At 42.5% G+C, this 14,255-nt stretch overlaps 1 protein-coding gene across 1 annotated transcript in view; it reads right to left on the bottom strand.

The window, feature by feature from the left end:
- ADGRA1 (adhesion G protein-coupled receptor A1) overlaps nt 1–14,255 on the bottom strand; it is a 265,969-nt gene that overhangs the window by 102,945 nt on the left and 148,769 nt on the right. The window contains exon 3 of the mRNA XM_061556541.1: nt 5,762–5,892. Coding sequence (XP_061412525.1) covers nt 5,762–5,892 — 131 coding nt within the window. The remainder of the gene's footprint in view (nt 1–5,761; nt 5,893–14,255) is intronic.

Below are 14,255 nucleotides of genomic sequence, written 5' to 3'. Positions count from 1 at the left end.
ATATAACAAAAACATATATGTAACGTGGCTGACATTACAACGGAGGCAGCATCAACAAACTCTCGTCTTTATATTCTCTTGTGTGAAAGAAGGCAAACATTTTGAAATGCCAACATTTGTGTTTCCTATCAGTGAGAGTAAAAATCCCTTATCTATATAAATAAAGAAAGACCTTAATCTTTATGTATATCTCAAAAACCTCCAGGGTACTTCCCAACAAGGTAGAAAGCTGAAATTTGGTACACAGGTAGAGGACACAAACAACAGGAAAAAAATAATGTAAAAATAGGCGATTTTTTATTTTAAGACCCCCAAATCTTGAAGGAAATATATAAATACTCATCTTGAGGAACAAAAAGCATACAGCATAATAACGGTTTAACAATTTATATAATAATATACTATACCATTTAGTTGAATAAATCAGACCAAACCATGAAGTCATTTGTTAAATGTTTATTTTATTAAAAGTGACTAAATTAATATAATTAATAAGTCCATAAGAGTACAGGTAAAAAGAGCCTGAAGGGGCTTGCTAGATAAATGCTGGTGCTTCTTTACTCGCTGAACGTTGTCAGCTGCTGCATAAATGAATATAGTCGTGTAGTTAAAGAGTTTATTTAATTCGCTATGTCGTTTTAATTTGTGTTTGTTATAGTGTTTAATATGTTAAATGCGTTAATAGTGTCACATGTCAGTAATTACATTATTGTTGTTATTTATGTTAAATAGTGGGTAGATAGGGAAACCAATATCAGATTCACAGCAGTGATGTTGCTAAGCAGTGAGGCAGCGAGAAACGAGCTGAGGGTTCGAGCTGGAGTCCCAGATTAAAATAAACCCACCTGCAAGAAGTCTCCACGTCCATTGTTGTGAGCCCAATTCACTGATTTTCTTAATTTTTAATCAATGAATGTGCAGCCACCGAACTAGACATACGCTCTCCAGTTCAAAAGTGCTACATGTGCACAAAAATATGCAACAGTAATTATCCAAACGTTTGTAGGATTGGTTGATGTTATTTACTTATGACGAGTTTACTCTTTTTTTGGTGAAGGAGTTTGCAACCGCATAGAAGTTCACGGTTGTACTGTGTTGTGATGAGTACTGCAAGATTCCGATCGTGTCTGTCCGGCATTCGTTGACCTGCATTGGCTTTTGGTTGCTGAACAAATACATTATAAAGTGGTGCTCATTACATATGTAGTGTAGCACAAGTCGGAGACGAGGTAGTTGCAGGAGGCACCTTCTTTATTATAATGCTCTTTAGGTTCAACAGCTTCGCCTCCTTCCTTCTCATTGCTGTACAGCCCAGCCTCGACACGGCCACAGTTACACCGACGGCGTCGACCGAGACAGCCAACAACTGTCTGGCCGCGCAATTATTGAGTGAAGGCGGCAGCGACGAAGGCGGCGAAGACGACAGCGACGGTGAGACGATTCCAATCCCAGAACCAGTAGCCCTGGAGCTCTCACTCTCCACTGCTTTTATCCGTACTCGGCATGGCCTGGCTCCACCCTGGCCGTGTCTCCCTTCTAGAACCCACTAGCAGGTTCCAGGGCTTCGCGACCCTTGCCCCAGTTCCTCCACCCTACCGGCACACCCGTGTATATGCTCAATGGCGTGTGTGCTAACTGTCCACCATAGTTGCTGGACAGCAGTCAGCGCTATGTCACTACATCACCCCCCCCCCCCCCCCGTTAAAAAAAAACAGCCGTCCTGGCTGCCAAAGCAGCAGCCGCAACCGGTGAAAGTAGAAAAAAATAAGAAAAAAAAGATGTAAAAAATTACAGTCGCGACACAACCGCAGTGACCCCTTGCAAACCAACAACACACAGCCCAATGCGCCGCTCCCTGCAACCCGACAGCACATAGCACAACGCGGTGCTCCCCGCACGAACCGACGGCACATAGCACAACGTGGTGCCCCCCACAACACACCCAGCACAATGCGGCGCTCCCCGCGTGAACCGACAAAAACACCCAACGCAACCCCTTACACAGGCCCTTACCCCTATCACCCTCTCTCCCCCATATCCCACCATGCAAGGGAGAGTTCGCTTTTACCAGAACGTAGCTTACTTGAGCCAGTCTTTAACACCGGTAATCCCTGCCTTAGCAGGGTCTTGCACCCCTGGGACTCCGAGGAATGGAGAGAGATGAAGGAAGAAGAAGAAACCAGCGACCTAACGGGCGCGGCCCCTCCCTGAATTGGCCTGCATCTGTCCTGATAGGGTCCCCGAACACCTCGCACATGGAGGTCTAGGAAGGCCTTCGAGACCCGGGTTCAGGTGGGGCTTGGGAACACGTTGCCAGTGGGTTGGAGGGCATCAGGTGACACTGCCGGCGCCCCGCTGACACCCGACACTGTATAGCGATATGGCCTAACCGGCCACACATGAAACACTTAGGCCGTGGGTTCCGAGGGTGGATAGGACTGCCCCAGCTGCCAATCCACCCATGGGGACCCTCTCCTGCGCGTCCCCTGGGCACCCAACTGCAGCCCTCATGTCCTCCATTCACCATGGCCCAGTCTCTATCCTTTGACCGATGCTGGTGGTACTCGTAGGCTTGCATATTTTCGGGCCACCATTAAGGACAAGATCTCTGCGCCAACGACCAAGTGCAGGGCGATCTTCAACTCCCACGCCATCAATCCTCAGCCTATCCGCCACCTAGAATACGAGTGCCCCCTCACCCAAGTGCGGGTATGCCTCCCGTCCAAGCACCAGCAGCTGCCTCCCGGAAAGCGTAGGGCGTCTCGGAATCCCTTCGCTCTCTCTGGAGAAACCTTTTGCAGGCCTCCCAGTGGCAGGTCAAAAAAGGCCACTTGCAGCGCCGGGTGACCTCTACGCCTCTTTCTGCGCGTTCCCGCGCTCGTCCTCAAAATAGCGCCCGCTGGCCGTGGTAGGTCTTCCAGCGGCAAAATGCCACCCACCATATGCACGGTCTTCGGTCTGGACTTCCTCCGCTCCCACTCCGAGGAAAGCTCCAGCCGGGGTCTCCCCGTGACTCCTCTTTGCGCCACTGACAGTGGCGTGTCTTCCGCGACATCCCGCACCCCTCTCGACACGGCAGGTCCTCCGCCATGCTACGTGGTCAGCACGTGACCATGGAAAATCACTGCCGCTCTCCAATCGATTTGCAGATGCGTAGCCGCTTTCCCACTGATGCATAGCCGCTCTCCCGCAGATGCTTAGCCGCTTTCCCGCCGATGTGTAGCCAGCTCTCCCGCCGATGCATGGCCGCTCTACCCTGCAGATGCATCCGCTCTTCTCTAATGCGCAGTGGCTGTCACTGCTGATCCGCGGCGGCTCTCCCGCTGCTCCGCAGCCAATGGGCTTCGTAACCGGGGTCCCGGGGCTGTCGGAGGAATGACTGTCCTGCCATCCTCGTCCCGATGACACTGTAGGTGGGTTCCTCTTCAGGGTTACTTTGGAACCCCACTTCTGACACCAGATGTAGTGGATCACAAGTCGGACACGAGGTAGTTGCAGGAGGCACCTTCTTTATTATAACACTCTTTAGGTTCAATAGGTTCGCCTTCTTCCTTCTCGTTGCCGTACAGCCCAGCCTAGACACAACCCTAACTGCGTTACACTGACAGCAGTCGACCGAGACAGCCAACAACTGTCTGGCCGCACAATTATCGAGTGAAGGTGGCAGCAACAAAGGTGGCGAAGATGACAGCAACGGTGAGACGAGTCCACTCCCAGAACCGGCAGCCCGGAGCTCTCACTCTCCACTGCTTTTATCCTACTCGGAGCGGCCTGGCTCTGCTCTGGCTGTGTCTCCCTTCTTGAACCCACTAGCGGGTTCCAGTGTTCCCGATGAGGTCTTCCATGACCCTTGCCCAGTTCCTCCGCCCTGCCGGCACACCCGTATATATGCTCAATGGCGTGTGCGCTAACTGTCCACCACAGTTGCCACTGCTGGACAGCAGTCGGCGCTATGTCACTACACATACAAAGTGCTTGCCACAAATGAACCACAATATCTTGCAGATCTCGTCAAGGAGCATAACCCATCATGCAAATTCTAGTCATCCTCTCAGCGGCTTTTGGCTAACCATCAAACAATGACAGTCACTCCATCGCGCGCTTTCAGATGCACTTATGCGGCTATCTGGAATGCTCTTCCTTCAGATATTAGGAAGCCACTAGAACTATGCACTTTTAAATATAAAGTCTTTGTTTTCCCCCCATAGCTCCTCTTTTGTTATACTTTTGTACTTATTTAATATATTTGATGCAAATTTTTACAAAGAAATTACCCCCAGGGACCTATCCTAAATTTGTATCATGAAATCAATGATAAAATAGGTTTCGATTTACATTCTTTTTGGTTATTTCGGTAAAGTCACGTAGGTAGAAAAAATAATAGATCACGACGTTTCGATCGCAACGCAAGCAATCGTTATTAGGCGGAAGAAAGATGACGATTACTTGCGTTGCGATCGAAACGTCGTGATCTATTATTTTTTCTACCTATGTGACTTTACCGAAAGAACCAAAGAATATGGATTCCTGCAGTCACTAAAGCTTCAAATTCGATTTACATTGTTTTGCCTTCCATCACGTTTTGCAAGCAACACATCCCCAACATTAAATAGAGGATTTACCGTACAACTAAATTCACTTCTGAAGAAGCTCCCCGCAATTGAAGCTGAAATGAATGCAACTGAATTCAGTTCTTGAATAAGCTCCCATCATGTGTGAGCTAAATTTCAAAAACTCCATGCTGAACAACATTCAGTTAAACCTGAAAACACATCTGTGCAAGCAAATGAATGCTCATAAAATGGTAAGAGTTTCCTGGAGATGGTCAATATATGCTTGGATTACAGTACGTGAGTTTCAGTAAAATTAGGCTTCAGTGACTTAACACAATTGAATTTAATTATCTTCTGACTGATGTGCTGAATTTTTTTTTTCTTTCAGATTTCAGAAATATTTTAAGGGCCTGCATGTTTTCTGCGAGCTGATTTGCACTTGTCTTTTATCTCAAACAGTAAGCAGGCCAAAACACGTGTTCTCAATGCATTGAACTTTGAATGCAAACTAATGTAACTCTTGACGATACTTAAAAATTTCGCACAATTTGCTCAAAGTAACAATTTCTGGGATACTATCATGCTGTTTGCACATAAGCCTGGAACAGGCTTAAGATAACTGCAAAACATTATCAATTTTTAATATTATGACTACATTAAATACCCTCAATTTAACAAATACTAAAGTTAAAGAACATTAAGTGTAGCAACAAGTCAATGTAATGTATTCCTCAAATGAGCATCGAGGCAGTGCTCATCTCCTTACTTCCCCGCAAAATGGTACTGATTACATTGACCCAAGAGGGATGATAGTCAAGATATGAACTCGGAACCTTCCGATTGTGGGACACTTACTCTCCTGCCGAGCCACCTAGCAACACTGTGCACCCAAAGTGTGGGGAGTAATTATAAAGCTATCACCAAAAACGTATTAAAACCCCACAACTGAAACTCCGCTTGATCATATGGGAGAACCTAATACAGTATTGCATATCTGTGAGCATACATTAATTAAACTTTTAAATGGCTAGTAATAACCGTGGCGCAGCAGTGGCTTGGCAGGAGCCTGCGCTCGGCAAATAATGCTGAGAGCCACCGAGATCACAGTGCAAGTCTCACCCTGGGGGAGGTGGGGGGGGAAATATTGCCAAAATTCAGCTTCGTGTGGCTGAACCAACTGAGGACCGCGAGTGAGTGTGTCACCTAACCTGTGGTGAAGGAGGTATGTGATGGCAGTTGTGAGCAGGCAGAGGAGGAGCAATGCTGTGCAAGCGTAGACTACGGGGTGCAGCGGCTCCCCCCGCAAGCGAGCGGACTGCGAGGTGTCGAGCCCAGCCTCCTACAAAGGGACACACGTGGGACATTTATTAATTACAGAACGTCGGCACAAAACGGCGGGTCCATTGTGGGCTATTAGCGCTGCAAATGCAGCCATCGTCCCCGGGACGGAGGCGCTGACAACTCAAACTTGGCATGGCTGAAAGCGTTGCTGGTTGGCAGGGTGACGAGTTGCAGTTGTTGGATAATTGGGATGGCTATGAGCAGTAGGGCACATTAACTGAGCAACGTGTGAACTTCTCTTGTTACTACGCAGAAATTATCCATACAATCAGCAATGAGTACTTAAAACATAGATATGGTCTTAATCTTGATTTGACGCTTTCGTGACTACAGGAATCCATACTCTTTGGTTCTTTCGGTAAAGTCCCGTAGGTAGAAATATGGTCTTTTAAATGACATTTTTATGAGCACCATTTAATTCCAAACATGCAGCAGATATTGGAACCTACAGAAATAACGGGCCATAAGCAGTCTATAACCAAAGAACGCCTTAGACCTGCAACACATTTGTATGGTACTTTACTCATGGAGGGTTGGGGGGGTGCGTGACGTCACAGGCACACTGTGTTACGCTTTCGCATGTGCGGGTGACATGACAGATATGTAACGTCACAGCTCACTTGCGGTGCAAAATATATGCATTATTGCGCCTTCCCGTCCCCAAACAAATACAAAAGTCTATTTTTATAATGTTTGCATGGTGTACAGTCTGTAAAGTACCCACATGGCAAATTTAAAGTTTGTTGCATGTCGGGAAGTACGCTAAACATTTTGAACAGACACACATATTCACAAATTTCCCTTTTATATATATAGACTAGCCGTTTGCCCGTCCAAGGACGGGTGTATTGCAGTAAATATGAAACTTGCAAGCGAAAAACAGGGACTGGCCGACGTGTAGTGAAGGCACGTGTGGGACACACAGACATTATAGTGTTGTTTGAATCACCAAAAATTATAAACCAAACCTTTCTAATAGCTCTCCAATGAGTTTTCAGCATGATGTCTTTTCAACAATTGAATTTGCTCCCAGCATGTGGAAGGAAATGTCAGACACTACGCCGAACAACGAGCAGTACGGCTCAAACTGATATCAGCGAGCAATACAACACATCCACGGAAATCTACACAGTAAAGCCTTCTAATGCCAGTCATACGTGTAGCCAAGTAAAATCTACTGCAATATTCCATTATTTCTTAGCTTATCTTTTAAGAAAATGACATGCTGTCATGTCATAAAATTATATAAAAAGAAATGATATGCTATAATTTAATCAATTGATACGCTTGTGCAAATAGTGCCTTGAGCAGTTGTAAAGAAAATAGGGTAACCAAGAAACTTTGACATTTCTCAGGCCAGTAAAACAAACATAGAATACACTTTAAGTTTTGGCAATGCAGGTAAGGATTTTCTCTCAAGGTCAATCCAAAATACAGCCATCACAGTACTTGCTCAAAACTACTATAACACAATCCCAATGCTTCCTCAGGTGAGAAACTCCATCCCTTCGAGAGTGAATGCTATAATGAATTTTCCTGTAAAGCATTCAAACCATAGCAACACTTCAAAATGTACAGTACTCTTAATTAACAGAACAGAAGAAAACACTCTGGATACCTTATGCCGTGCAGACATTGACGTGATTTTTTTTCATGCTTAAAATTGGCTGCTACATTTAACATTCTCCAAGGAAAGTTAACGGTGGATAACACAGCAACATTGTAAGGATCATTTATGACTGAATAATAAAGGAAACATTATACACGTGTTCAATATACGTGTAATACCATTTAGCCAAAATTCCCCCCCATGGCTACATGGGCAATAACTCTATACCAGCCTTCACGGACGGTTCTCTCAACTACTATCTACAGTGTCTATAGAGTATTTTTAAATTTCTAATCCAGAGCCAAAATTGCAGAAATCTTTAAATATGACAAGACAAAGATTCCCCATTTTGGCCAAAACAATTCTGGGGCAAGTGCTATTAGCGAGCACCTATAGAGGCTTGCATGGCACACGAGGAGTGGGTGACCAACACCACGCCCGAACGGTTAGATAATCGTCACTGGTGTTGAACGTGAGCGGGAATTGAACTCGAGTCACCGGAATTGTCACGCAGCGTGCTAACCACTGCACCACCTCTCTCCATCAGATGGCAATCATTGCATTTACGTACATTAAACAGTTAATTATGTTAATTCAAGTAAAAAAATCCTTATTACATTTTTAATTATTTAAATCAAAGTCACTTCGGTAGTCAATGAACACGATAACAATAGGTTGTAATTGAGACTAATATCATTATTTCTGTACGTTAATATTAATCATTATTTTGGGTTAATCCGACTGATAAGATTAGGATCAAGGTTAAGATTGGAATTCTGGTTGCAGTTAAGAACGTCTACTTGAAAAAGTAATAATAACACGGGTCTTCAAATTTTTAGACGTCGTTTGCTTCAGAGATGACATGTGCTGTTTATTATTGTTGCTTTACATGATAACATGTCACCTGTACTGTTTATGTAACACTTTAAAAATAAGCAAAAGTGTTATATAAATGAAATGTATTATGAAACAAACGCAAAAAACGAGTATATATAAGTACATAGTTTAGTCCTTATTCAGTGTCTACTCAGCGCTTCTTGGCTTGTCTCTTGTATTCATTAAATGGACCAACTCTTGTCACTGTCTAGCAATAGTGTGCAAGCATTGATGGGCCCCATTTGCCCTGATAGCGTTTCTCCATTGTTGTAATGTCCTGGTGAAATCGCTCGCCATGCTCATCGCTCACTGCTCCACAGTTCGGTGGGAAAAAATCTAGATGAGAGTGCAAAAAATGTATCTTTAGTGACATGTTGCAATCGAGGCTTTTGTATGCCTTGAGGAGGTTTTCCACCAACTCCCTGTAGTTGTCTATCTTGTTGTTTCCGAGATAATGTGTTGCCACAAACTGGAAGGCTTTCTATGCCATATTTTCATTGCCACGCAGTGCACTGTCAAATGCATCATCTCGAAGGTCACGAATCTGAGGACCAACAAAGACACCTTCCTTTAGCTTAGCTTAACTTAACCTTGGAAATTTTTCACGGAGGTACTTGAAAGCTGCTTGTGTTTTGTCCATGGCTTTGACAAAGTTCTTCATCAGACCCAGCATGATGTGTAAGGGTGGTAAGTAACAACATCTTCCTTTATTCAACAAGTGGTGGATGCTGAACACAATTCCTCTCAGGCTCCAATGACTGTCGGAGTGGCCAATCTATCTTGATTTAGTGTGAATCTCTCGCACGACTATCCCATTTGCAGAGAAAACAGCAGTACTTTGTGTATCCAGTCTGCAGACCAAGCAAGAGAGCAACAGCCTTCAAATCGCCACAAAGCTGCCACTGATGTTGGTCATAGATTATGCACCTCAAAAGTTCATATGGACTGCATGACCAACTGGAATTTATGCCAAAACTATTGCCAATATGCAGCAAAACAGCTTTAAGACTCATCTTCGATTAATCAACGAACAGTCTCCACTCATCTGGATCATGAAAGATGTTGAGGGCTATACTCTTAGGTTTTTTCGGTAAAGTCACGTAGGTAAAAAAATATTTTTAAATAATTACTGTAGCTACAGTAATTTTACTGGAGCAGTTACACCCGATGACGGAGGGTTGTGTTGCTTCCGAAACGTCGTGATTTAATGTAGCTATTTTCATTTATTATTCTTTTATTTTATTATTATTATTTTTACCTACGTGACTTTACCGAAAAAACCTAAGAGTATGAATCCTTACAGTCACGAAAGCTTCAAATCTAGAATGATGAGGGCTGCCATCACACCATCAATGTTGCAGGCTACAAGATAATCTTCCATGAAGACGAATGGGATAAGATCATTTTGTCTGTCACGGAACATGGAGGAGATTCCACTGCTGCAGTCTGGAGCCCAACAGCTCTGCCTTACTCTTGGGTAGTTCCAAATCCCTGACAAGGTCTTTCAGTTCACCTTCTGTTACGAGGTGTGGTTCAGTAGGAGGAGGATGGCAGAAAATATGGGTCATGTGACCTTGATCGTTCAGGACCAGAAGTTTCATCCTCTTCCTCGTCTGACTCAAGTGAGTGATTCTGGTGCATCAGGAACGGACAGTCCTTCTCCGTGGGGTACTGGGCGTATAGCTGATGAAATGTTTGGATAATGCACAGTCCACGTTTTCTTCTTTGACACACCTTTCCCAATTGGAGGTGTCATGCAGAAGTAACAATTGCTTATATGATCTGTTGGCTCTCTCCAAATCATTGTCACTGCAAAAGGCATAGATTTCATTTTCCTGTTCAACCACTGACAAATATTTGTTGCACAAGTGTTGAAGCATATATGTGGGGCCCAAATCTTGTCCTGATCTCCAATTTTTCAGCCGAAATAAAGGTGATAGGCTTGTCTTAACCATAGTGGTTATACTGCGCGTTTGTGATGCAAAAATCACTTCACCATAAACATAGCAGAAGTGATCTGCTTTGTTCACACACGTACGAGGCGTCTCTGCTCACTTCGGCTCAACAGAAATGTGTCCCTTTGCAAAATCGAACACTGACAATTAAGAGAGCACGACACTGTATGATTTCTAGAGCTGATATCGGGCAATTTGTTCAGCAGAGGGATGTAAGCCTAGTTATGATTGCATCATCCATGACTTCTAGGAATAACATGATGCAATTCATGTCATGTATGATGCAATGCCAGGTTCAGATTGCATAATTCATTGTTTTTCTCAAAAAGCAAGTACTGTCCAAACTCAATCATAGATTTACTCATAGATCCAGTCAAATATGTATTTTAGTCATTTATGGTTTAAATTGAGGTCCCTTTTCTTTAGAACTCACTTATCTTCCGCCATCCCCAAGTCAAATGTCGTATATACTGACCCAGTAGCATATCTTGAAAACTAGAGCCAATGAACAATTTTAAGCATCATTTTCATTCTCAGTGACCAGAATTAGTAAAGTTGGACTGCATTTATTTCGGAAGCATTTTAGCTGTAGAACAGTGTAATCACTTATGACGATATCTTGCAAGGAGTACTTCGAGTTTAAATCAAGTCGGAGAACCTCCATGCTCAAACGAGCAATGCAGCCACTTTTATTTCCATTGCTGTCCTTGATCCAGTGGTGTAAATTCTACATTACTATGATAACCACAACTTATTTCCCATAATTGATCAACTATAAAGGGATGATGAGATGGGTTAGATCTAGTATTTGAACTTACACCTTTCCAATTGCTAGTCTAGTGTTCTAACCACAGCTTTACCAAGTAGAAATAAAGTTAAAGTGATGCATTTTAAATGCTTAAGCATTTTATTTAAAATGTGTAACCTTTTGCATACTAATTAGCAGGTGTATTGGCATTACCTCATGTGGTAAAGATATTCTGCACTGTTGAGCACATAGTGACGACAAAAAGACAAACTATGGAATAATTGATATGTTGCACGTGAGATTATCATGACATTAAACTGTAAGTAGCATGCACAAGTTGTAAAAATGTAAGTACAAAAATCACCCATGTCAAAATACATCATCATAATCCTACAGCATTTATTGTAAGATGTCTGTCATTCTGCTTATAACTGATGAGCCCAAAGTACCGTGACACCAGAATTCAGCAAATTAAAACCCTTCCAGTTCTGGAGAGAACGCAATTATTGGGTGATTATGATCATTCCATAGACACCTATTGACGGATGGCTGAATCAATATGTTTCAAACCATCATCACGATAGTAATGTTCATGTATTGAAAGTTGTTTGGCCATCATTCTGCTTTTAACTTATGTTAATGTGATGACCGTGCTTTGAGGGGCATATCTGTGCCAGAAAGGTGTCATGTGTTTAAGAAAAAAATAACATTGCCTTGACTTGACACCATAGGTAGTATGATAATACGCATCCGTGTAAATAGGATCCTTCCTGTGGATACTGCATTGTTGGCAAGGTGACATCAAAGGCACTGCCATAGCTAGTGCATACAAATAATTATGTTGTAAAACTGCATCGGTTTTTGGAGTTGTATAATAAGGTTTTACCACGTATTGTTTGGCATGATGTCTCACGTTATACTTCACATGCCGGTAACTACTTTAGCTTGACATGCTGGGAACTTCTTCATGAACTTCAGGAAGCTGGCAGCAAAATGCTGGACATTATGCCGAACCACATGGCGTACAATCTAGAAACACGTGGCCCAGGCTATGTTTTTTTTATATTGTGTAAATACTTAAGCTTCACAATTATTTTTGAGGCGGCTCCTGCCTGGAATGTTTGGCTCATTGATGTCACGGTTCTTTTCTGCACAGAGGAGGAAAATGGAGTACCGGGAGAATTCCCATCTACAAAAGGAAAAAAAAGAACACTCAAACGCAGCAAAGATAGGCCAGCATCCTAATTGCAGTGCTGGCTCTGACAGGCAGCTTAGTGTTTCTACAGGTGGATGTCCAACCCATATCATCTCTGTGAAATCCACTCACGATACATCCGAGTCACTGGTTTGTGGATGTGGCTTAATGCCCAATATCTATAGAAAACTGAGCAAATGCGTGTGCTAGCGACAGGATGTGTAAAGCTATTGTGGAGCTATAGCCAAGGACTAATGTTAATTACGTAATTTTACATCACCTTGAGATTTATTTTCCTGTTCATTGGCATATGTGCACATGATATAATTGAAATGCACTTGTAAATTTGGCCAAACATCTTGGAAAATACCTTGCACTTAACATACAAAACACCAAATTCTAGTGGACTGTGTGTTTATATTATTACATAATGAGATTTAAAATGATTTGCATGTTTTCATAAAATAATTTGAGTCTTTCATCTACCAGCGCGTGTGACTTTATTAAAAAAGGGAGCGGTAAAATTTACTTTTTTTTATTCTTTGGGTCTTTCGGTAAAGTCACGTAGATAGGTTCAAAGAAAATAACAAAATAACAAAAAACTGTTTCGATCGCAACACAATCGATCGAAACGTCATAGTTTTTTGTTACTTTGATATTTTGTCTTTGAACCTATCTACGTGACTTTACCGAAAGACGCAAAGAATATGAATTCCTGCAGTCACGAAAGCTTTAAGTAAAGATTTAATTTACTTTGTTTGACGAGCAACACTTGGGGCAATGCAATACCAATATTTAATGTGACCATGATAGCTATGTTTCTGCATTTTTGTGAAAGCACTATGGAAATTACTCAGTTGATGTGCATTCTTTGGTTCAACAGCCTTAACCAAAGTCATATGAAGCATACTCTGCGAGTTGGTGGCACTACTTAATTTATGCATAAACTGACGCAATTTTTTCTCTTTATATATGTTTTTCTTTTAACTATCATGTGTCATAGGAGACCATGATAATTAGCAACACGACTGCCGAGGATATTTTGTTATTATATTTAAATTGCGTTAGTCATCACTTCACATGCTTATACAGACAATAACAGCAATAATAGGCTAACATTATGATACGCATATTACATGTTACGAAAATAAAGATTTATATTTAGACTCTGTATATTCATAGGGCAATATCCATAGACCTTTACGTTCCCAGTTTAGGTTGAGTTTATTACTCTTTGGTTCTTTCGGGGAAGTCACGTAGGTATAAAATAAATCACGACGTTTCGGGCGCAACAAAAGCGTCCAGACCATGCTTTCCCACCTGATGATGGACGCTTGTGTTGCGCCCGAAACGTCGTAATTTATTTAATTTTATACCTACGTGACTTTACCGAAAGAACCAAAGAGTATGGATTCCTGCAGTCACGAAAGCTTCAAATCAAGATGTATTGATTTGTTACACAGATTATCCCATTTAGCCAGTAACCTAGCATATTCTACAAGCGAGATCAGTGGTGCGGGAGCACATAAGCAACAACAATAAAACATCCATATTGGAGAAAATGAGCAAAGAGTCCTTCAGGAATAATGCTCAACTAACAAAGCAGGTATTTAGCGGTCATAAACTAAACACGTGTGAATCGAGAAAAAAAAATCTGTGCTAATATATTATGGGAGCAAGAGGCAATAGAAAAAAATGTGGGTACAGGTGAAAGCAAGATTTGTGTTTTTAACCTAACAGCGACATAATCTCACACGGGTTGAAACACAGACGGTGCAAACATATTGTGGGAGCAAGAGATACCAGATAACAAGTTATATACACGTGCAAGCAACATTTATTTTGTTCTTTAATGGGGACACAAAGAGGGTGAGTGAAGGGAGGGAAACCCAAGCCGTAGATGAGCAGAACGAGTATGCCATAAATGTGGAGCCGCAAGGCGTGGAATTACTTTTGACCAAACACATTTTTTACGAAT

This window comes from Lethenteron reissneri, chromosome 22 (assembly GCF_015708825.2).
Source record: "Lethenteron reissneri isolate LAM-NWPU_2019-01 chromosome 22, ASM1570882v1, whole genome shotgun sequence".
Lineage (NCBI taxonomy): Eukaryota > Metazoa > Chordata > Hyperoartia > Petromyzontiformes > Petromyzontidae > Lethenteron > Lethenteron reissneri.
Note: the sequence above shows the minus strand (reverse complement) of the source record. Positions and strands in the feature narration are given on the sequence as shown.